Raw genomic sequence first — 24,620 nt, 5'->3', positions numbered from 1 at the left:
AAATTTATTATTTATTTTTAAATGTTGAGTAGAGTGAGAAGTTTTAGTTTAAATGGATATTAGAAATTTGTAAAAAATAAATAAGAATTTGGTGAAAATTAAAAATAAAATGGAGACAAAGAATGTTTCCTTATCCAGCCTACATCTTTATTTTGACACCTAATGGTGAATTGGAGTAAATTGTTATTATTATTATTATTATTATTATTATTTTGTGAATTGGAACACGTAATTTGAATGTTTGAAGTAAATGCGTAACGCCTCATTAATTGCATGTGAACCATCCGAATGCCATTCTGGAAATCATAATGTTTTTTTTTATTTCTTTTTGGTTAAATTAATACATAAGCATATTCATTAATAATATTATTTTGCAGTTTAAATTAAATTTGATTTTCTGTATTTGACTAGTACGATACACAAATTTTGAATAATTATTTATTTCATACTAAAAATTAAATATATTAATTATTGTTCTCCGTTTTAAAAAAAAAAAGTTTTAAGAAATTATTGTTGAGAATGGTTAGGAGTGATTTAGAGAATGATCATGAATTTACTAGTACAGGAATACATCTCCATTAGTATCAGTCGGTTTGGGGAAGCCCAAAGCAAAGCCATAAAAACTTATGTTCAAAGGGGACAATATCGTACCATTGTGGAAATCTGTGTTTCTTAACATGGTGTCAGAGTCATGCCCAAAATTTAGCTATGACAATAGAATCCTCAAATATCGAACAAAGAATTATAAGCCTCGAAGATGTAGTCAAAAGTGATTAAAGTGTCGAAATTGGTCGAATTTGATTAATTAAAATATTGATTTCAAATTTGAAGTAATGTAGAAGGGATGGCACATGGTTTTATAAATTTTATATGAAGTTTAGATTTCTTTATTTATTGGTAACCACCCCACTCTTGATTGCATATGATTAGATTAGATTTTAATATTTCATTTTTTTATTCTCACAAGATCTTTTGTAATGTCAGATTTACACGAATTTGAAGCAATTATTTATAGAGGTTGATGCACCCATTTGACTTTGCTAAATAAATAATTTAGCCGAATAGTCATTCTTGGTTCATATTCAATCTACTTTTATCGTTTGAGATTCTTGTCAATCTCTATCCGATTGGACTAATGTGAAATTTTTTGTTGATCGATATTTATTTCAAATTGATTGAATTAGAGGGTGTTCGTCAAGTAAGTTGTTAGGTCGATTTGGTTTCTTATTACTGATACTTATGATTGAATTTGAGGGTTTTTAAAGAGGTTTCCAAATTATTTAAACTGAATAGCACCGATTATTTAAAATGAATAACGTATAATAACTTCGATATTTTAAAATATTTAAAAAGAAGTAATATTTGTTAACCACTCCAAAACAAAATTACTCCCATTATTAATTTAAAAAAATTAAAAAGAAGTAATATAAAATTATTACATTATATGAAGTGAATAACACAATTGAAAATATATAAGGAAACCATTTAAAAAACTTAAAGAATAAAAGACTTAAATATTGATATCAATGCTAGACCTAGTTGTTAAATCGAAGTGACAAAATGTGAAAATTTATGTTGATACGAACCCTATGGCTCAATTTACAAATGACTTGTCAATGTACGACCTTGTCATTATTTGAGGAAAAAAATAAGTAAGTAACCCCTTTAATGAAGTAAGACATGCATACATACAATAAGCATGCACACATGGGACCTAGATCGCATGTGTCAAGACATGTCATTTTTGTGTGGCTAATGTGGACAATTAACTTATTGAGTGAGTTGTACAAATTAGGTCAGGTGCATGATTGGGAGTTCTAAGAGACCTTACCAATTAAATTTTTTTTTGAAAGCATGTCATTCATAAATATACATGAAGTCTCTTAATCGACTCTCGCCATTTATTAAGAGATACACTTTATATCATAATAAAATTTTAACGATTACCAAATTCCTAGTTTTAAGTAAATTAAACACTTAAACGGACTACCGAAAATCATCCGAAAATGGATAAGAGAATTAAGGGTTTTTTTACCCACGGTTCTTAAAAACAAAACTTAGGCCAAATCTCAAAAACTAAATGGAAAAAATTGAACGAGAATGGACATTTAGGCATGCTACAATGGTTATCTAGAAAAATTGTGGTGCTGGAATTACTGGTGTAAGACACTGAATTGAATTGAAAGTTTAGAAATCAAACAAATTAAAATTTTATAAGAAAAAAAAAATCCTTATTTAATATATAATTAATTATTAAAAAAAAAAAAAAAAAAAAAAAAAAAAAAAACTTACCAATTAGGTTAAAACAAGACTTAAAAGGAAAAGTATTAATGGATGGGCAAGCATTATCCTCTCCATTCTCCATGGCGGCATCATGCTTTCTTCTCTGTGGTTAGCAGTGTCGAATTTTCTGAGCTGGACCCACACGTCGTTTTCTTTTTCTTCCATTTTCCCACTTCCCAAACACCCCAGTTTCTCTCTCTTCTTTACTCATTTCCTTAACGCCTTTCCTCCTTCTCTTTCATTCTTATTCTTCTCTCTCTGCTTTTGCATTTATCACAATTTTCTTCTCCCCACCATCTCCGCCGCGTTTTCTTCCTCCGTCCTCCCTTCTGGAGAACAAAAATAAACGCAATTCATGAAGATGAGAAAAGGGTTTTAATCCAATGCCGGCTGTACGGTTTCTTTTCTCCTTCTCATTTTGAGTAAAACCCTGTTCTGGGTTCCTGTTCTTTCTTTCTTCTGGGTTACCATAGAGCGAGGATTTTGATTGTTTTCCCTTTTTCGTCTCTTTTGTTTTTCTTTCTTAGTTTCTTCACGAAGATTGAAAAAAAAATGAGGGAACCCCATTTGGGTTTTGGGGTGTTCCTTTTTGTGTTCGTGTTCTGTATCCTGTTTCTGGCTTCCTCTGTTTACGGCCAGCCGGCTGCCGGCGGTGGTGGTGATGGGTCAGTGATGAATCTCTTGAGGACTAGTATTGGAGCCCCGAGTTCTCTTGGGTGGACTGGTTCGGATTACTGTCAATGGCAGTATGTGAATTGCGATTCTCAGAATCGAGTGCTGAAAATCCAAATTGGAAACCAAAAACTCAAGGGATCACTTCCAAAGGAGCTCTTCAACCTCTCGGCGTTAGTACAATTAGAGGTGCAGGGCAACCAGCTGAGTGGGCCGTTTCCTAATCTTCCTGATTCACTGCAAATACTTCTTGCGCATGATAATCTTTTCACTTCCATGCCGGCTGATTTCTTCGCCAATAAGTCGGCGCTGCAATCGATATACATCGACAACAATCCCTTCGCGGCCTGGACAATCCCTGATAACATTCGAGAGGCTTCTGGGCTACAGGAATTTTCAGCAAATAGCGCTAATATAACTGGTGTAATCCCTGGATTTTTCGATGGCACTACATTTCCGACTCTTACAAGCTTGCATTTGGCGGGTAATTTTCTTGAAGGTGGATTACCAGCGAGCTTTGCGAGTTCTTCGATTCAGTCACTTTGGTTAAATGGACAACAGAGTAGTTCTAAGTTAAACGGTTCCATTGCCGTACTGCAAAACATGACAAATTTACTGGAGATTTGGTTGAATATGAACCAATTTTCAGGTCCTTTGCCGGATTTCTCAAACCTTCAGGGATTACAGAACTTGAGTTTGAGGGATAATCAGCTTACGGGTATTGTTCCTTCATCCTTGATAAATTTGAAATCCCTTGTGATTGTGAATTTGACGAATAATATGCTTCAAGGACCCATCCCTGCATTTAATCCTAATGTTCATCTGGACATGAGTCCTGGATCCAACAATTTTTGCTCGAATTCTCCGGGTGAACCTTGTAATCCCCTTGTGACTGCTTTGTTATCGGTTGCACAGTCAATGGGTTTTCCAACAGCATTTGCACAGGGCTGGGTAGGCAATGATCCTTGTAATAATTTCAAGGGCGTTATGTGTACTGGCAACCCTGGAAACATAACTGTTATTAACTTTAGAAATATGGACCTTGTGGGCACTATTTCGCCTAGCTTTTCATTGCTTACATCTGTGCAAAAGCTGCTTCTCTCTAATAATTCTCTTTCTGGCACAATACCAACAGAGCTTGTTACTATGCCTAATCTTACAGAATTAGATGTCTCCAATAATAAGCTTTATGGTAAAGTTCCTGGTTTTAGGACAAATGTGATTGTGAACACGCAGGGGAACCCAGATATTGGGAAGGATAGCCCCAGTGCTCCTACTGGGAAATCACCCTCTGGTACCGGTTCGGGTGAGGTATCTGATAAAGTTCATAAGAGAAGTAACACCGGGGTGGTTGTTGGTTCCATAGTTGGTGTTCTTGTTGTTCTACTAATAGTTGGGACTGTGATTTTCTTTTACATGAGAAATAAGAGACATGGTAGTAGAGTGCCGAGTCCAAATACAGTGGTGGTACATCCTAGTCATTCTGGAGACCAAAATTCAGTGAAGATTACACTTACGCAGGCTAGAGTCGATGCGCCTGAAACCAGCAGCCCTCCTGCTGGACCTAGTGATGTCCATGTGGTTGAGGCAGGTAACCTGGTTATCTCGATTCAAGTTTTAAGGAATGTAACAAATAATTTTAGCCCCGAGAATATATTGGGGAAAGGGGGTTTTGGAACTGTTTACAAGGGGGAATTGCACGATGGTACGAAGATTGCTGTGAAGAGAATGGAGTCTGGAGTCATTGGTGAGAAGGGTTTGAATGAATTCAAGGCTGAGATTGCTGTTCTTACCAAGGTTCGGCATCGAAATTTGGTTGCGCTTCTTGGATATTGCTTGGATGGGAATGAGAGGCTTCTAGTTTATGAGTACATGCCCCAGGGGACTCTTAGCAGGTTTTTATTTAACTGGAAAGAAGAAGGGCTTAAACCCTTTGAATGGCAAAGACGGCTTATTGTTGCCTTGGATGTAGCCAGGGGTGTTGAGTATTTGCATAGTTTAGCACATCAAAGCTTTATCCATCGTGATCTTAAACCATCGAACATTCTTCTCGGAGATGATTTGCGGGCTAAAGTAGCTGACTTTGGATTGGTTCGTCTTGCTCCTGAAGGGAAAGCGTCGGTCGAAACAAGACTTGCAGGAACATTTGGTTATCTTGCCCCAGAATATGCAGGTATGCACTCTTCTCTTGTCTGCTTGTGTTTGAGATCGTGAATTTAGTTGAGTAGAATGTCTTTATTGTAAGGGATTATGTTGCTGAACCTGTTTGTTTCGCTTAGCAATAGGCTTTTAGAAACTAACGCCTCCTAATGCTATATACTGACATTCTATTCCAGTAACTGGACGAGTTACGACCAAGGTCGACGTTTATAGCTTCGGGGTGATCCTGATGGAGATGATATCTGGTAGAAAAGCACTCGACGATAGTCAGCCAGAAGAGAGCTTGCACCTCGTGACATGGTTCCGCAGAATGTACATTAACAAGGAAGTTTTTCCAAAGGCCATAGACCCTTCAATCGACATAGACGAGGAGACCCTTGGCAGCATCACCACTGTTGCAGACTTGGCTGGTCATTGCTGTGCAAGGGAGCCATTCCAGCGGCCCGACATGAGTCATGTAGTCAACGTGCTTTCGTCTCTAGTTGATGTCTGGAAGCCAACAGAACCATCATCTGAAGAGCAGTTTGCAATTGATTTGGAGATGTCATTGCCACAGGCGCTTAAGAAATGGCAGGCATTCGAAGGAGATAGCGGTACGGATATGTCTTCATCATCATTCCTTCCAAGTAGAGACAACACACAAACCAGCATCCCGAACCGCCCATCTGGTTTTGTAACTTCGTTTACGTCTGCCGATGCACGGTGAGCTATAGAGAAACTCGAGTTTTTTTTTATTGATCTTAGCTGCTTTCTGTTGTCCATTCTTTAGCCTCTCTAATCTTTGTTGCTTAATCCTCAGTAGTGTTGAACCTTTTGTGTAAGGCTTGTGATGTTTCCTTCCCGTGTTCTTGGATATTTTAGTGTCGTCCACATCTATAAGGTTTTAGGAAGGAAATTCCCTTACAGAATGCCTGAGTTTTTTCCTTTCTGCTGCTGAACCTTGTGTTTGTATTAGCTCAAGCTCATTATTATTTTGACAGCACTCCTTGGACATTTAGAAGAAACGAGAAATTTTTTATGTATGAAGTTTAGTGATTGAATACAAAATTGAAATTTCATAAATTTAAGTTAATTTATCTGCTAAGGATGGTTGGGAGAGGAGTCGCACGTCGCCTATTTAAGGGGTTGATTATGGGTACAAGGTTTTTTGGTTTCACCAAAAGTAAACCCATGGGAGTTTATGTTCAATGTGGACAATATCATATCATTGTGGAGAATTGTGGTCGTTAACTTGGTATCAGAGTCATACCTTTTAACTTAGTCATGTCAATAGAATACTCGAGTATTGAACAAATGGTGTACTTTGTTTCTCTAGAGGAATCGAACTTCGATTAAGGAGAGACTGTTCGAGAGCTTTGTAGGCTTCAGGGGAGGCTCTATGGTGTGTATTTTGTTCGAGGAAGAATTGTTGAGGATTGTTTGGAAAAGAGTCCACGTCGGCTAATCAAAAGGTTGATAGGTTTATAAAGAAGACATTTTCATGGTTACCGAGTCTTTTTAGAGAAATCAAATAAACTGGCGAGAGTACACAAAACAAGAGAAACCAAAACAAAGTAGTCATGACAATGTCCTGGCATGGTCCAGGTCTCATAAATTGAGTCAAAATTCATGATTTGTCCACGTCATCCATCCACATCATTGGTCCACGTCAAACAAACTATTTTCAATCAAATATGGAAAATTTTGTTTGAGGGATTTGAGCGGGCCCACAAATGTCCGATTACGATTTTATTCCGTTTTGTCCAAAAAGTGCGTAAATTTAGGAATTAATTAGAAAAAAAAAAAACAAATATACCTATCGAGGCGCCAGCTTAGCAGAATCAGGGGAACGCCCACTGTTTCGTTACGTCACAGTTGTTTGGCAAAGCGACACGTGGCGAATAACTGTAGGTGGGGCTTATCTGGTTCCCTGCCTGTCATTGATGTGTAAAATTGACCGTCACCGCAGTTACGGTTTTTTTCATCTCACGTAATTCGCCCAAACGTATCCGTTTTATTGAAAAACGATAAAATGTAAATTTAATTTGGTAAGTTAATTTATATTATTGATTTAAAAAAAATAATTCTATTGAAATTAGTGAGTATGGAGGCTTTTACATTTCTTATTAAAAATAATAGGTAAATAAACGGAAATTGACTAAAGGACAGAAAAAAGATCAAATATGGGATAAAAACAGACCGACCTATAAAAAAAAAAAAAATCAACCACCCAACAAAAAAGGGAAGGTTGTTGAGATTTGTGCTCTAAAACTGATATCACTGAGAAAAGTGCTCAATTGTTGGTATAAGTAGTCATTTTCAATTCTTTTAAACTTTTTTTTAGTCATTCTATCTATTGTGATAACTATGGTATGAATGTAATCATTGGTCACTTACCCCTCATTTGCTCAAACTTAACTTATGGTTGAATCATAAACGAGTTGTTCATTAGAAAATTTGTAGTACATAATGTGAAATATGTAATTATAGAGGTAAGATAGACTTTTGACCTAACTATAATTACGAAGAACTCGTAAAAAATCAATTTGTCTGTAATGATTATATCGATGAATACAACTTGTTCTATAGTGCATAATAGTTCGTCTATAATCCTAAAATTGAGTGGCCTATAGTTAATGAATAAAAATTAATTTATAGGTCCATAAGGTCTTGCTAATTCATAGTAAGACTAAAATTATCAATTTAGTTTGCTACTTGTTTATGACATGCATTCATGCACGTTTTCATTTTAATACTGTGTTATGTATGAATTTGAGTTTTGATACTTTTAATATATAGTGTGAATCGAAGTATAGACGATATTGAACAAAGTAAAACTAGTTTAAGTAGGTTGAACACATATGGAGTGTGAGATAGAAGATGAAAAATTAGTGAAATGCTAATGATAGAACTTTCAAACTAGGATTTTTCGTTCAGTAAAGGAATGCTTAAAATAAGTGAAATGCTTAATAATATTTGAAGGCATCTATTAGGGAGAGGTTGCTACACTATTATAAGGAATGATTCGATCCTCTCTCCATCTAGTGTGAGATCTTATGATTGCGACACACCGTCTAGTGGCGGCCTTTGATACGTTTGATAACATTACGAGACTTAATTCAACCATGGTTGAAAGTATGTTTTGATAATATATTTATATAAACGGAATCAAAACTATTATCAATTAATTTACAAAGTATGTATTATTTTACCTACCATTTAACTAATAATACATTTATTTTAACAAAGTGAATGATTTTATAAATTATAATTTTTTATCCATTAAATATAAATTTTAATTTTAAAACTTCGAATTCAAATCTAAATAAACTAAAAATAGAAATATGTTATTTCCAGAAATTTAGTGATGTGAGAACATAAAACATAATTCAACGAACTTATTATTATTTTCATAATTTTAGAAAGTGAAATGGAACTATGGGCTTCGCAAAACAAGGCCCATGAACTACAACCATTATCTGGGGCCCAAAGCCCATTCGATCTCCGTCCGCTGGATGAACGATCAATTGCGTCTCCCAACATTGCTCCCTCTTCCAAATTTCCAGTTTCCTTAACCCCTGTACGCTGCTCCTTCCTCCACAATTCTTAAAAATTCTCAAACCCTAATTTATCTGGTACGGTCATACTAAAACCCCATGAAAACCCATTGACTATCGTTCTATTCTGTTACTCTCCTTTTTGAAGCTGTCCCTGCCCCCAAAACGCAGCTATTTTTCTTCCGGGGGTCTCTTAAGGGATTGCATAGCCTCTTCCGGCAATGGCTCTCCCTCCCCTTGAGTGTATGTATGTCGTTGAAAGCAATCTTCGCGAATGGAAGTCCGGAAACTCGAGCTTTAGGGTTCCCAACCCTGTCCCTGTGCTTCGCTTCCTTTACGAGCTTTGCTGGACCATGGTTGGTACTCTAATTGATATATGTGTGAATTATATATATTTTATCAACTTATTTTTGGGTTTAGATATGTCTGGTAGTTTGTATATGTTGAAGTTGCGTTCTTTAGCAACTATTAAGCGTTTTTTTTTTTGGGATTTTAGTGGTGCAATGATTTTTTTATCGATATATATTTGTTTATGGGATTCTACCGAATTCAGGTTCGAGGTGAATTGCCGTTCCAGAAGTGTAAAGCAGCATTGGATTCAGTAGAGTTCACGGGCAAAATGTCTGCGGAGGAGTTAGGATCGAGTTTTGCTGATGTCATTACCCAATTGGCCCAAGATGTTAGTATTTTAATTTTATTTATATTTTCGTTAACAAGAAGCTTCATTTTCCATTTATGCTTAGATGAATTTTAGAAGTTTCAATCAGTGTTTTCAAGGCGCACTTGGGCGATTGCCTATGGCGAGGTGCATATCCTGCAGTTAACGTATCTAAAAAATTCTCGCCCAATTTTCTCCCCTAATTAGCTTTGTAAATATTTTTATGGTTTAAAAATTCAAATCTTTTTTCCTTATGTAATGTCTGTAAATAATGTTTTATAGTATTCTATTAAGTGTGCCTCGTGTCACTCGGGCGACACATTATTGTCGTCTTTTTTCCTTAAGGCGATCTAGAGACTTTGTCGCTCTAGAGTGTGCCTTGCGCTTTGAAATCAGTGGTTTTGATTGTTAATATCTCATTATTTGAAAGGCGGACTCTCAAGTTCTTATATATATTTGAGGAGAAACCAACTCCTATTTTGATTAATAAAATAATACAAAGGATGCCGTAGGACAGGCCAATAGAGGGGATTACACACACACACACACACACACTCATACAAAACTAACAAAAAAGAACCCAAACTCTTCAACGAAATACTCAAATCTTGCCTTAATAAAGCAAAAATGAATGACTCTAAATTTGATGAGGAAGCACACCGTCATAAAACATGGTTCAATTATTTTACCCTGCATCTACATAAAATGCACTAGTTTCGTACCATTTGGCTGTTTGTTTTGAAGTTCCCCCATCCTAAACACATAATGTGATAAACAATTGTCATCTTTTGCTTGAGTTTAGAGTTCTCTAGTTGAAAGTTTCTAACTTGCAGAATTATATTTATGCTTCATTTGAATTGTAAATGTTATTCATGTTTCTGATGAATAAAATATATTTGAACATGAGGAGAGTATCCATATTTCTATTTATTGACCTAAATTTACTTAACTTGCAGATCACATTACCCGGAGAGTATCGTGTTCGTCTTTTAAAATTGGTGAGTATATAAAATAAGAGATTATGATTATTGCCTCATGTTGTTGGATAGTTATGTGGGCTCTTTAATAGTATCCTTGGCTTATTCTTTTTTAAGCTTACGGTTTTGTTTTTTTAATTCAGCCTTTAGAGTTTAATTTTGTTATTAGGCATAATCAAGATTAGTTAGCCATTTTCTTGGCTTGGTTGTTAGTCCTAACAAAATGTAGGTTGTATATATAGCAACCCTTGTTATTATCAAAGGGCAGATCATTGTTTTGTAAAAATTCAGTCTTTGGTTTTTACACTAAATTCGTATCAGAGCACTGCAAATAAGGGACTCTTATGATGGGGAAAGCACTACTTCTGGTAAAGAATCATTCAGAATGGAGACCACCATTCCAACCCAAACTTTATCTCCAAGATCAACAATTCAATGTTTGCTGTCGGTTGAAGAATCTATTGGAGGAATACAATGTATGATGGCTACTTTAGCTACTCAATTAGAAAGAATTGAGTTGAAATTTAAGCGACAATAAGTGGGAGAAGAGAGAACTCTTGAACCTCAAGTGCAACCAAATCAAGATTGTGAATCCTGTTGCAAGCTAGCCGCAGAAGAAAGAATTCAGAATCAGGAAGGGTTTAGAGAAATTATCAATCAGGGTCATCCACCTAGACAGGAAGATACACATCATGATTTTCATTCTTCAAGTGATGAAGAAAATTCTTACTTTCCCAACAGCCAGCTTATGAAAATCAATTAATCCAGGGGTAGGGATGACTGTAAGATGAAGATAGATTTACCGAGCTTTAATGGAAATTTAGATGTTGGAAAATTTCTTGATTGGATCAAGAATTTCAAAAGCTTTTTTGATTGCATGGAGATTCCAGATGAAAAAAAAGGTCAAGTTTGCAACACTAAAGTGGAGCATTCACTTGGTGGGACGAGCTTGTGGAATAAGAACTTTCAAGACTTGACTACAAATGAGGAAACTTCTCAAAGAAAGCTTTTAACCTTTCGATTATAAACATATTCTTTTTAACCAATATCATCTCTGTAACCAAGGATCCGGAACAGTGGGGTAATACAAAGAAGAATTCAATTGTTTAGGAGCTCGACTCAATCTGGCTGAAGGGGAGAAATATCGAAGTGCAAGGTATATATCTGGATTGAAGAAAGAAATTCAAGAAAAGGATAGAATTGTAACCGTTAGGGTGTTTGACAGAAGCTGTAACGTGAACAGAAAAATTTGATAAACAGTATGAAAAAAGGAGAAAGAAACGAATAACTTGGGAAAGGCTGAACAACACTTGTAAATGCAATTCAAATGAATTCCAAGTTGGCAGTTCATCTAATAACCCAATTTCAAAGGGAAAAGAAGAAAAACAATCACGAATGTCCCAGATTTAAAAGGATCAGATGTTGTGGCTAAGTAAACTCAAAATCAATACACAGGCTTAATTTGGGGAAGTTTTTTCCGTTGCGGACAGCAGGGACATTTGTTTATCACTTGAGAAGATTAGTGGCCGTAATTGATGAAAATGATCAAGTTAATGGATAAGGGGAAGAACAATTGGAAGAAGATGTTGCCCACCTTGAACCTTATAATGGAGAACAGATTTCTATTGTGGTTTCACTCCTAAACTTGAGACACATCCACACAGACATATGCTTATTCCAAACATGATGCACAATCAATGGAAAGTATGTAATGTGATTATTGACAGTGGGAGGGAGTAGGGAGAACTTGTTTCTCAAAAAACTTGTTAATGCTCTAAATCTTAAAGTGTATCAACATCCAAATCCATATAAGGTAAGTTGGATTTAAAAGGGAGGTGAAGTAACAGTGAATTCCATTGCCAAGTACATCTTTCTATCGGAAATCATTATAAGGACCAGAGATAATCTGTGATATTTTGGAAATGGATGTTTGTCACATTCTACTAGGAAGGCCATGGCAGTATGATCTCCAGACTCTCACGAAGGGAGGGGCAATCCTTATGAATTCTTATGGACGGGAAGGAAAATTGTGTTGCTGCCCTCTACAAACACTAATGACAAAAAAGGACCCAAAGATGATTCCAAGGCAGTGAAACAACTATTTACTATAGTCAAAGACAAAAACTTTATAACAGAAGAGAACTGTATTGTTTTGCTTTTGTTTTAAAGGGATAACCTCCTTCGACACAGCAATTTGAGGCTGTACATGAAGAAATCCAATTGTTGCATACTGACTTTCCTGCTCTTTTAGAAACACCAAGTGAATTACCTCTACTATGTGACATTCAACATCACATTGACTTCCTGGATTCACTCTTTGGCATTTACCTCATTATAGAATGAGTCTCGAAGAGTACTCAATTTTACATGATCAAATAAATGAGTTGCGGAAAAGGGACATATTAGACCTAGTATGAGTCCATATCCTGTTCGAGCACTTCCAACACCTAAAAAGAAAAACGAATCATGGAGAATGTGTGTTGCTGGGCTATAACAAGATTAACATATAAGGTATCAATTTTCAATCCCATGTATCTGATCTTTTGAACCTATTGATGTAGCTCAATTTTTTTTTTCCAAAATAGGCTTGAAATGTGGCTACATCAAATTTGAATCCAACTAGGAGATGAATGGAAGACTTCTTTCAAAACTAACAAAGGGTTTTTGAATTGGCTTGTTATGCCATTTGGCTTATCAAATGCACGAAGTACCGTTGTGAGGTTGATGATCTAGGTTTTAAAACCATTTTTGAACCATTCTTTCATAGTCTATTTTTATGATATTTTAATTTACAGAAAATCAAGTGATGAACATATTTTTCACCTTTGAAAGCTTTTTGAAACACTTCACAAGCATGCACTTTACATCAATCTTAAGAAATGTTCCTTCATGACTCCTGAAATTCATTTTTATGCTATGTAGTCGATGAATATGGCATTTCTGTAGATCCTTCTAAGATTCAAGCTATCAATGAAATGGCCTGTACCAAAAACAGTAAAAGACATTCAATGTTTCCTAGGTCTTGCCTCTTCTTATCAAAAAATTTATCCAAAGTTTCAGTTGCACTGAATGTCTAAAAAAGGGTAAGTTTCAGTGGGAATATACCAAACCAATAGTTTTTGTATTCTAAATGCCAAGGGAGGCTATGCACCTGTCTTAGCACTTCCTAATTTTACTCAACCAATAATTATTGATGCTTCAAGAATTGGGACACGGGCTGTACGTTCTCAAAACTTTCATCCCATTGTATTCTTTAGAGAACTTAGTGATTCACGCAAAAAATGGAGAAATACATACAAACAAGAATTATATAACCTAATCCCTGCTCTCAAACAATGGGAATATTATCTCTTGGGAAAAGAGTTTATACTATTCACTGACCATTATTCTTAAAAATTTCTACAAACTTAGAAAACTGTCATCCTAACATGCTAGATGGTTGGCGTTCATACAACAATCTGATTTTCTTATTAAGCATGAAGCTGGCCTTAGTCACTGTCAACCAATGGCCTTAGTAGAAAAGCCACTCTCTTAAGCCTTACCAAAGGTAGAAATTTTTGCTTTTGACTCTCTGGCTTACTTAATGAAAATGATTGGGACTTTCATGAAATTTGGTACATTTGCAAAACACAAGTAAATTGCAACAATATTCATCTTGCTTATGGGTTTTTTATTCAAAGCTGACAGGCTATGTATCCCCCATACTTCTTTAAGAGAACAATTACTTGAGGATGGTCATGCAGGAGGTTTGGGTGGACTCTTTAGTGGCGTTGGGCAGAAAATTTTGTACTTTTTATCTAATCGTTTCTTTTTGGCCTTTGTTAAGAAAAGACGTCTTCAATTTTGTACAAAGATGCGTTATATGTCAATCAGGTTAAGGTCAAGGATAAAATATAGGATTGTATACACCTCTCCAGATTCCAACCTCCGTTTGGGGAGACTTATCTATGGACTTTGTCCTTGGATACAATGGGTATATGATTACGTGCTTGTAGCGGACTGTTTCAGCAAAATGTCACACTTTCTACCTTGTAAAAAGTCATCTGATGCTGTGTATGTGGCTAATATTTTCTTTAAGGACGTGGTCTGTCTTTATGAAATACCTAAAAGCATAGTTTTGGATGGGGATGTTAAATTCCTTGGTCACTTTTGGGAAACCTTTTTGAAGACATTTGATACCACACTCAAATTCACCACTAGCCATCCTAAAATGGATGGACAAACAGAAGTGACAAATTATATGCTTGGAAGCCTAATACAATGCCTATGTGGTGACAAACCTAAACAACAATGGAATCTTATCTTGTTCTTGCACAAGCGGAATTTGCCTTCAACAACATGAAGAATCACTTGACAAACTAGTGTTCCTTTGACATCGTTTATACTAAGGCCCTCGGGTAACTTCAGATTTGGCCAATATTCCCACTATTGTTGACTTTAATCAGGAAGCTGGTAATATGGCTGAATGTATTGTGGAACTCTATAAAGAAGTAATGGATCATCTTGTCCATTCTAACTCAAACTGCAAAGTTGCAGCAGATGCACATCGTTGTGCTAACGAATTCAAGGAGGGAGACTTAGTATGATTTACCTACAGAAGTCGCTGCTTCCTAAAGGAACTTTTAACAAATTCCATCCTAGAAAGCTGGGACCATTTCACATTCTTAAACAATACAGAGACAATGCTTATCAAATTGAGCTTCGAGATGACTTACAAATCAATCTCATCTTCAATGTGGCTGATATTTTGATTATAATGCTTTTGATTCCTTCATTTTTGGCTCCTTAGTGTTGACCATCACTCGAGAATGAGCTTTTTTTTTTGGGGGGGGGGGGGGGGGGGTGGGCAAATGTGATGTAGGCTCTTTAATAATAACCTTGGGTTGTCCTTTTGTAAGCTTATGGCTCTGTTTTAAATTAGCCTTTAGAGGTTGATTTTTGTAATTTGGTTTAATCAAGATTGGTTAGTCATTTTCTTGGCTTTGTTGTTAGTCCTAACAAACTTTAGGTTATATAAATAGAAACCTTGTTAGTATCAAAGGGAAGATCATTGTTCAATCAAAATTTGCTTTGGTTTTTACAACAGATTGTTTTGCTTTTGATTTCTATTTATTAGGTTAAACTGTGAGTTCGCGACAAACTTTTGGAACAACTTTAACAGATGAGCAACCTTTTGAATAACACCCTCTTTGCAATTTTTTGGATAAAGTTTAGTAGCTGTAATCTAAAAAAATAAAGCCAGAACCCTTGTGATGAATCGAATCTGGAAGAAAAGAAATTGGACAACCTTCATTGATAGCCAGGGGGGTTTTGTAACTATCATGATGTGGTTTTTGTTTCTTTCGAATGGATTACACTCACAAAACCCTTTTATAATTGTTTTATTCACCTTTTCAAAAATTGAAGTTCTAATCTGTAACCTTCTTTGGTAAGAGGTCCTTATCTCGTTCTGGCTCTGGTTGTAAAAATTAATTTCAAATAATGCAACGTTACTTTCAATATTTATATAGTAGTTGGATTTCTTAGTAGAGAAAAAGGAATTTGAAAACTTGATCTCTCTATTTTTCCACCAAATTCTGTAATGGTCTTTGATGCTATTTCATTGCATATCCTCTTGACGTATTACATTTGGACAATTATCATCTGATCTATGTATACATATATTCATCTTTCATTATTTTTGTTGTGGAGAATATGTTATTCTGCTTCTCCTTACCATATATTTCATTTTAAAAAATTATTATACCTCATTAAACCAATTGAATATTGTATTCTGTTCCTTCTAGGCTAAATGGCTGGTTGAATCTGCATTTGTTCCATTGAGGCTTTTTCAAGAACGGTGTGAGGTGATATTTATGTATAAATTTTTTCTCGGATGGATTTCATTATTTTTCTTACTGTAAATTCTCTACCTAGAGACAGTGTTTCATTCTTGTGATCTACCAAGCATAATGACCATTTGATTTTCATTTGTGCGCCTCAATGATGGTTGCACCATTTGTCTAGTGATTGAAATTCTGAACTGGATTTGCTTGATTTTAGGAAGAATTTTTATGGGAGGCTGAAATGATAAAGATTAAGGCGCAGGAATTGAAAAGCAAAGAGGTGAGTGATAGTTGTGTAATGAGATTAAAACATTGTTATTGATTCAACTGGACCAGGGTGTTGATGTGATATATATTTTTTCTTTTCCATTTGTTTAGCAACTGTAACAGTTGATCGTTAAATTTTGAACATGTTCAAATCTTAGGTTCCCATAATATTTGTAGATTTATCAAAAATACTTTTCCATTTATAATGATATTTGGAGAACAGTCGATGGTGTTTTGGATTTATGTTTGTAGTATGGAAACAGATTCATATGTTCCAATCATCGTGCTAGGAATGAAACTAATCTACATTTAAAAGTAATGAAATGGAGAAGTTTCTCTATTTTGCTCCATTAAACAAGTTTTTATGCTACCATACGACTTATAAAGCTTCAATTTTAGCATAGAAGCCAAACCTTTAAAGGTGATATGTAAGTATGTACATTTTATTGATTTCAGGTCAGAGTAAATACTCGTCTTCTTTATCAGCAAACAAAGTTTAATCTTCTGCGTGAAGAAAGCGAGGGCTATGCCAAGTTGGTATGATAGTGATTAATTACTTTGTTCTATGTTCTTATGTTTTTCTTCTTAGTTTGTTGCCTTGGTCGATTAGTTTCATGAGCAAACTCTCGTTCTCTCTCTCCACACACATATTTATGTTATACACGCATGTATGTATCAGCTTTGTGTTACTTAGGTTTTACTCCATGTAATAAAGTTAGATGCCAATTTGAAGGCTTTCTCTCAATGTGGAAGGTGTATGCTTATCCAATAACAAGCGCTTTAAGGAATGAGGCTAGCCAATGGAGGGATTTCCATTTAACAGAATGTGTGGGATGAGGTTTTACCTATTTCCAATATATTAGCTCTTCTTCCTTTGGAGTGGTCTAAATTTCAATGAGAAAAAAAAAAAAAAAAAAATTTTTTTTGAAAGAATTTAAGGGCATAAAAAAGACCCACAAAAGGAAGTCCCTTAAGGAAAGAGACTCCAATCAAGTAAAACAAGACTTAAAGTGTAATTACAAAAAAGTTCCGTCACTGACCCCACTGAGAAACATTAAACATTGCTAGGGACCATACTTCAGAAATGTCCCTCAACTTCCCTAAAAGCTCTATTATTTCTCACTCCCTAAAGGCCCAACAACAAAGAACACAACCCAACTTGCCACAAAAATCTCTCATTTTCACACAAAGATTGATGGAAGAGGAACTCCTTGATTATTTACCTACAACAACTTTGTTTAACACATTGATATCAAACTGCCCAAAGAAATAATCCCCAGATGGATTGCGTGAAATTGCAACTCCACAACAAATGATCTAGGCCTTCTTCCGTCTTTCTACAAAGAAAGCAACAAAACAGGCAAAGCAACAAAGACGACCTTTTCACAAGTCTATCAAGAGTGTTAATTCTTTTGTGGATAACCTGCCAAGTAAAAAAAATATTCTTCTTTGGAATTTCTACTTTCTACGTACAAGAAAAATAGACTTGTTCAACAACCTATGAAAGAAGAACTGCAAGAAAAGCCCTCAGATTGGCCAAGGCTCTGACATAAAAGATCTTTCCTCCCAAGCCTAAGCTAAACCTCTTCCATCAATGAGAGAGGAGTCAGAATATTTGTCATCTCCTTATCGAACAATGCACGACGAAATTCAGACGAAAAAGAGAGAGCTCTTAGGAAAAGACAAGGCATCAACCACGAAGCTATTTCTCATAGAAAATAAATGATACAAACAAGGAAACATAAAGCGAAGTGTTCCCCCACCCACTTATCTTCTTAGGAATACGTTTCCTTCCCCCATTGCCAATCGCTGAATGAACCAAGTCAAAAAAGAAGGGATCTCCAAGGCTATTTCTTTCTATGGGTTCCGGTAAGAGCCTTTGATCCCACTTGACTACCACTCAAAAGGATGAGGATTGTGCTTACTCATAATAACTCTTCACCAAGGGGAATTTGTATCGAGAAGGAACCGCAAAAGCCAATTTGCTAATAGTGGTCTGTTATGAACCCTAAGATTTGCAAGACTTAACTCACCAAGACTTGCTTTTCCACCATCTCTCAACTCACTAGGTGCGTTCTTCCCCCCATTTCAACCCCTTCCCAAAGGAAGTCATGCATCAATTTCCCAGTTACCTTACACACCCTACATGGAACACAGAAAATGGAAAAAAGTAAATCAGGATTCCATCCTAAGAACAGACCTAATGAGTCATCCTACCCCACCACCTTCAGAGAAGAAGCTCTGTTTTCAAGAAGCCAATTTTTTTTCCTCAACTTGTCCACAAACATGATTCTAAAGACCAATCTTTTTGTTTTTCCTCGAGAGTGGTCATTGAAAGCAATCATAAAACATCAAAAATGGAAAAAAGTAAATCAGGATTCCATCCTAAGAACAAACCTAATGAGTCATCCTACCACCACCTTCAGAGAAGAAGCTCCGTTTTCAAGAAACCAATTTTTTTTTTTCTCAACTTGTCCACAAACATGATTCTAAAAGCCAATCTTTTTGTTTTTCCTCGAGAGTGGTCGTTGAAAGCAATCCAAAAGTTCTTTTGGTCTATGGCTACAACGAACAATTTGGAGTAGTTTTGAAGAGGGGTGATTGGGGAGTTGTCGTCCATGGAAGATGAAACTTAAGAGGCCATAAGGAAAGGGTGGGAAGGTTGAGGAGGAAGAAAGGGAGGGGGTAGAGATAGTCCATCTTCTTACTAAAAGGAGAAATATGTAATTTCTTGATGAACTTGTCCGTAAACCTTTTATTTTTTTCGAAGACATTGGTATGAGGTGACGACACATCTATTTCTATAAAAGTAGGACACAAGCTTGTTGGGACACTTTTTTACTTACAGAATTGCAGAATATAAATGTATGTAATGCTTGTAGTTGATTAAACACATGTAATTTAGCATAAATACCAAAATACATGACACTGAAACATACAATATTTGAAGTGCTTAAATTTATAGAATGATTTGGATGGCTATAGCTAGAGGAATCATATATGAGGTGACGACACATCTATTTCTATAAAAGTAGGACACAAGCTCATTGGGGACACTTTTTTACTTACAGAATTGCAGAATATAAATGTATGTAATGCTTGTAGTTTGATTAAACACATGTAATTTAGCATAAATACCAAAATACATGACACTGAAACATACAATATTTGAAGTGCTTAAATATATAGAATGATTTGGATGGCTATAGCTAGAGGAAGCATATATGATCCCACGTTCCTAATATTTTTGGAATGATCAACATCTAAGGATTATACTCTGTTATAAAATCTCTATTTTTCTTCCCTTTTTAGTTTGGGCTTACATGGAAAAGTCCTCAATTTTTTTCTGGAGTTGTGCTCTTGCCCTATCCAAGCTGTATCTGGCCTTGACCAACTATATCTAAGCCGTGTCCAAAATTAGAGGAAAAAAATTAATATTGGACATTTTTTTAGTGGGCTGGACACATGTCTGAGTGGATCATGTCCAGATGAATTTGTGTTTGACACACATCCAACATGGACACTTGATCCTAAATAGAGTGTCTGAAATGGAGTGTCCATGCTTTCTAGGGTTATAGAGGTCCACAAAATATAATAAACCCAACCCTTGAACAACCTTTATCTTCCTGAAAATTGTCCAGAAGACTCCAACACTCAAAACCATCTAAAGCTTGCATGCAAATAGTTACCATCTTTTTTAAATTTACTTTGTTGGGAAAGCGATTGTAACTTCCGTTCATAATATATCTTTTTTTGTTAGGGTTCCATTCATAATAATTGAAATAGCAAAATCATTTTTATAAGAGAGAATGTAAATTTCATTTTTCTGGTATGTCGTCATAAGGAGAGTGCTGCATGGGTATAATTTTGCAACAATGGTAGTAATCTTGAATTATTTTAATTCTTGGACCAATGCTTTAAAGAAAATCCAAAATTTTCTGATCAATAATACTGACTATTGCTGCAATTTGGACACGAGAGCAGTGTAGTATTTTTGGTAGGATGTCCAGGAATGAGCATTGTATTGAGAGAAATAGTGTACTCCTTGACCTCTTGATAGAACTCCTATTCTATTTCAAATTTTTTTATATTTAAGTGGTGTCTAATATTTTTACTTCCTATGGTTATACCTCCCTCATTACAAATTGGGAAGGTCTTTTGTAAACACTATGAATTATACATCCTTTTTGTGAATTTCGATCATCAATGAATTTCTCTTATTAAAAAAAAAAAAAGAAAGTAGGTGGAGTTCCTTTGAAATCTATTTCTTCGATACAGTTGGAGACAGTACTTCTGTCTTCCACATTTTTATTCATGGTTTTGGTTTGCCTATTAAAACAAAGAGAGTGATTCTTTGTAATTTTTCTTGTGAATTCGTATTTTATCTACTGAGATGCTTGACTTAATCTGTAGGTAACACTTCTTTGCCATGTCACTGACGCTTCAAATAACAATTTGCCGGGTTCAACAATTGGTATTATAAAGGTTGGCAGTGAACTTCCACATCAAGTCTTTTCTCTTTCTCCATCTCTAACGCGCACACACACACAAGGATATCAAATTTGTTTTTCTTCTATGCATATATATATATATATTTTAAAACTGTTCCAATTTATTGATCTTTAACCTTTCTGCAGTCATTGATTGGGCATTTTGATTTGGACCCAAACCGTGTGTTTGACATTGTGAGTCATTCGCTTGTTCATTTTTTTGATTTTTGATTTTCTGTTTACCTTCTTCCTTTTATTTGTTATTTTTTTAAAGAAGTTCACTGTGCTAGTTTTAAAATTATTTTGATGCCTTTCTATCAGGTCTTGGAGTGTTTTGAACTTCAGCCAGAAAATAGTGTTTTTGTGGAGCTAATTCCAATATTTCCCAAGGTAGAGACGCTTAGGAGTTATGACAAGTTGACTTTGATAATCTTGCTCTTGCTGATATATGAGCTCTTAAAGTTTCTCATGATGTTATGATTTTCGGCAGTCTCATGCTTCACAAATCCTTGGGTTCAAATTCCAATATTATCAGCGCATTGAAGTGAACTCGCCAGTGCCAGTTGGGCTTTATAAACTTGCAGCTTTACTAGTGAAGGAAAAATTTATTGATCTGGATAGCATGTAAGTGTTTTTTTCTTTAATGCTAGTTTCAGTTTAATACAAATCATTTTGTTTCTTTATGTTTATTTCTGAATCTAGCCTTGCATTTTCTTGTGTCTGTTATTGCTTGAACACGTTTGAAGTGCCCTTGGAAAGCTTTATGGAGAACGTTGTTTCATCGTGAAAACTTAAGGTGGAGTAGATTTGAAATGTCCAGTACTGATTGATTTTGGGCATGCGTTTTTTAGTAGGGAGCATGTGTTGCAGGGAGTTCATTTTTGGAAAGTCCTGTAATGTGCTGATGCGAATCTTGAAGCAATCCCATAGTGATAATTATACTATTATTATTAGGGTGGGGGGGCTGATGCTGAGTTAGTTGAAGTGAATCTTTTAGAAATCTAACAGCCTTTTCGTTTTAAATGTCTAATCAGATTACAGTTATGCCTGGGGCTCACATTTATTCTTTTTGTAGCCTTCGACTGGTATAACAGCCAGTAGTTCCATAGTTACTTCTGTTACACATCAAAAGGTTAGCTAGCTGTAAAAGAAGTTAGGATGAACATATCTCTTAGAATTACAAAAAAGAACCATTGCATCAGTATTGTATTGGCGTAAATCTAATGGTGTCATCAACCCATGAACAGGCAGGCCAATGTTATATGGCCTACACTGGGGCCTCAAGATCCCTTAGACGAAGGCCCATGACATGAATAGAGATCAGGACTCGGATTATCACTATTTGGAGCACACTTCAGTCCAATGAGAGGGCCCCCATATATTGATGGCTTCCTTAGTTGGAATTATGTATTCATCGTCATGATAAATGTAGACGTGACAATAGTTGAAACATTATGATGATACATGTTCACTCTTGAAGTGGAGACGTGATGTTGTCTTACGATGCTTTGTTAGCATACATAATATCCTGGGAGGAATGGTATATCAATGTTGGTATTTAAGTTAAAACGAATGTAGATGTAGAAAGCACCCTATTTTAATCGACAGGCAATTTACAGTGGTTATTGATGAAAAAACTACAAGGAAAAGGTACTATTAAATGGATCATGAAGATTAATCAAAGGTGTGACCGATGGAAGAGGTGTAGTAGAATCAAATATGCAAGTGATGCTTATAATGCTTAGAATGGTGAATATGAAAGGAAGGCTTAAGCAAGCCAAGATGTGGTACTAGTTGATTGTTGGCCACCACAATTTTACTAATAAGGATAGCTTGGGTCAAGGTGCGTAAAAGAAGTGTGGAGTCGGCCATATAGAATATGGGTGACTTTTGGTTAAGGAGCCAACTGCATGTGTCTGTCCTTTGGGTGTGGGCATTGAGGTGATGATAAGGATTATGGTGGAGGATTTTTATGACTATATTTTGAAGGTTGTTAGACACATAGATATAGTGTCAGGAAGTCTAAGATGCATTTGGTTAATGATCTAAAAACAAACCTCAATAGAGATTCAGAGAAAAACAAAGTTGTATCTCATGTTTTCAATGTTTTTGGATGTGTTTGGAAATTGGATTCTAATTTGAACAATGGTTCCAAATATGTTCAATAATATATTTTTAAATCATAAAAGTAGTTCTAATTTCAAATTAAATATGATTTATTAATTTAGGAACATGTGTTATGTTATAAATTTTGTATGATTATTATTTTACAATATCAAACCACCATGGGTTGGCTTGGTGGTCAAAAGCGACTACGTAAATAATAATAAAGTGCTAATAGAGAATGAATTCAAGCTTGGTGGCCACCTAATACTTAGGATTTAAAATGCTATGAGCTACAACCAAATGTAGTAGGCTCAGGTTGTTGTCCCGCGATAATAGTTGATGTGCACGCAAGCCAGCCTGGATGCTCATGGATATCATAAAAAAATTACAAAACTATATGATTTTAATATTTTATATTATACATATTTTAATTTAACAAAATGAAACAAAATTGGATAGATTCCTTGTATTTCCTTTTGCTACTTCTGGAATAAATCCCAAGTATTCTTGTGAAAACAAGTTATTATTCCACCTGACCTCTCATCCACTATTTCTTTATCTCGCTTGTCCTGCATCATCTGGTGTTTTAATCATAAAGTTGTATCTTAATAAAAAACAATTTTGAATCATATACTTCTCTACTTTTTGTTCATTTGGATTTTTATTTCTGTAGATATGCACATCTACTTCCTAAGGAGGAGGAGGCATTTGAGCACTATGAGTCCTTTTCTTCCAAACGACTTGATGAGGTACTGCGATTGAGTAAATTCTAGTTAGCATATTCGTTACTTTATTCTTTAGTCTGTCATATAAATTCACTTTGATTAGGACTTTATGACCTAGTTAGTTTTTCTTGCATCTTGGTAGGCTACTTTGTGTACTGAGTTTGTGGCCTCTTTTTATTTGAACCAATTAGATACTTATTTTTGTCACTCTTCTTGGCACAAAACCCTTAATGTCTTTTTTGATGATGAGTTGGTCGATGGGGGAGGAGAAGTAAAATTGAATTCTTATTTTCAAGTCAGACATGATAAAGCTGAATGTAACTTTGTACGCGGGAAAAAGAAAGATAGAAGTGCCAATTGGTGCTTCTTCTTGCAATGAATCAGGCGGTCGGAATTTGTTCTTGTTTACATTTGAGGGGTGGGTATTCCTCGTTTCTGATCAGGTTGTAGTTGTTGTTCCTGCACACATACTTATTTTATAGAAAATAAAGTAAAAAATCTTAAATATTTATTTTTATTTTCTCTCATTCTCTTAGCCTCATTTTTTCTCTTTTCAAGTGAAATTGTAAATATATATTTTAATCTTTTCTCATTTTTTTAAAAAAGAATTGTTAATGGGGAAAATCCACGTAAAATTAAAAGAGAAATTGCATGGGATGGAGAATGATTTCAGGGGAGGGGATCGGGAATGATTTAGGATAAGGGAACTAGGATGGGGAAGGCATGTCATCCCTATCCCGCTTTGTTAACACTCCTATATACAGATGTATTTTCACATTTTTGATGGAAAATAAGAGGCATTCATTAATGGACTCTTATCTCCCATTCTGTTTGCTATAGTTTCCAATTGCAGCTGCTTGTTGTCCAAAGTTGTGGAGAAGGGGCTGCTTGAAGCTTTTGTTATAAGTAGAGATGACATAC

General features: G+C 35.4%; 2 protein-coding genes across 5 annotated transcripts in view; both read left to right on the top strand.

Moving 5' to 3' along the window:
* The first annotated feature begins 2,480 nt into the window (after window positions 1-2,480).
* LOC111800578 (receptor protein kinase TMK1) lies at window positions 2,481-6,177 on the top strand. The gene is made up of 2 exons (XM_023684335.2): window positions 2,481-5,128; window positions 5,292-6,177. The coding sequence occupies exons 1-2, from the start codon at window positions 2,836-2,838 to the stop codon at window positions 5,819-5,821; spliced, it is 2,823 nt and encodes a 940-aa protein (XP_023540103.2). The 5' UTR covers window positions 2,481-2,835; the 3' UTR covers window positions 5,822-6,177.
* Window positions 6,178-8,642: 2,465 nt separating this feature from the next.
* LOC111809366 (THO complex subunit 2) overlaps window positions 8,643-24,620 on the top strand; it is a 35,554-nt gene continuing 19,576 nt past the window's right edge. For 2 of the 4 annotated variants that reach the window (XM_023695823.2, XM_023695817.2), the window contains exons 1-11: window positions 8,644-9,007; window positions 9,205-9,330; window positions 10,266-10,307; window positions 16,073-16,132; window positions 16,329-16,391; window positions 16,835-16,915; window positions 20,792-20,863; window positions 21,016-21,063; window positions 21,190-21,258; window positions 21,359-21,492; window positions 23,648-23,723. In XM_023695823.2, the coding sequence (XP_023551591.2) occupies window positions 8,873-9,007; window positions 9,205-9,330; window positions 10,266-10,307; window positions 16,073-16,132; window positions 16,329-16,391; window positions 16,835-16,915; window positions 20,792-20,863; window positions 21,016-21,063; window positions 21,190-21,258; window positions 21,359-21,492; window positions 23,648-23,723 (906 nt within the window). In that variant the 5' untranslated portion in view covers window positions 8,644-8,872. Of the gene's footprint in view, window positions 9,008-9,204; window positions 9,331-10,265; window positions 10,308-10,607; window positions 12,798-16,072; window positions 16,133-16,328; window positions 16,392-16,834; window positions 16,916-20,791; window positions 20,864-21,015; window positions 21,064-21,189; window positions 21,259-21,358; window positions 21,493-23,647; window positions 23,724-24,620 lie in introns of those variants that run through there. The other 2 variants (XM_087124281.1, XM_087124279.1) reach the window with 2 other exon arrangements.

Source organism: Cucurbita pepo, chromosome 1, assembly GCF_057944985.1.
Source record: "Cucurbita pepo subsp. pepo isolate OVF chromosome 1, ASM5794498v1, whole genome shotgun sequence".
Lineage (NCBI taxonomy): Eukaryota > Viridiplantae > Streptophyta > Magnoliopsida > Cucurbitales > Cucurbitaceae > Cucurbita > Cucurbita pepo.
The sequence above is the reverse complement of the archived record's forward strand: the minus strand, read 5'-3'. Positions and strand labels throughout refer to the sequence as shown.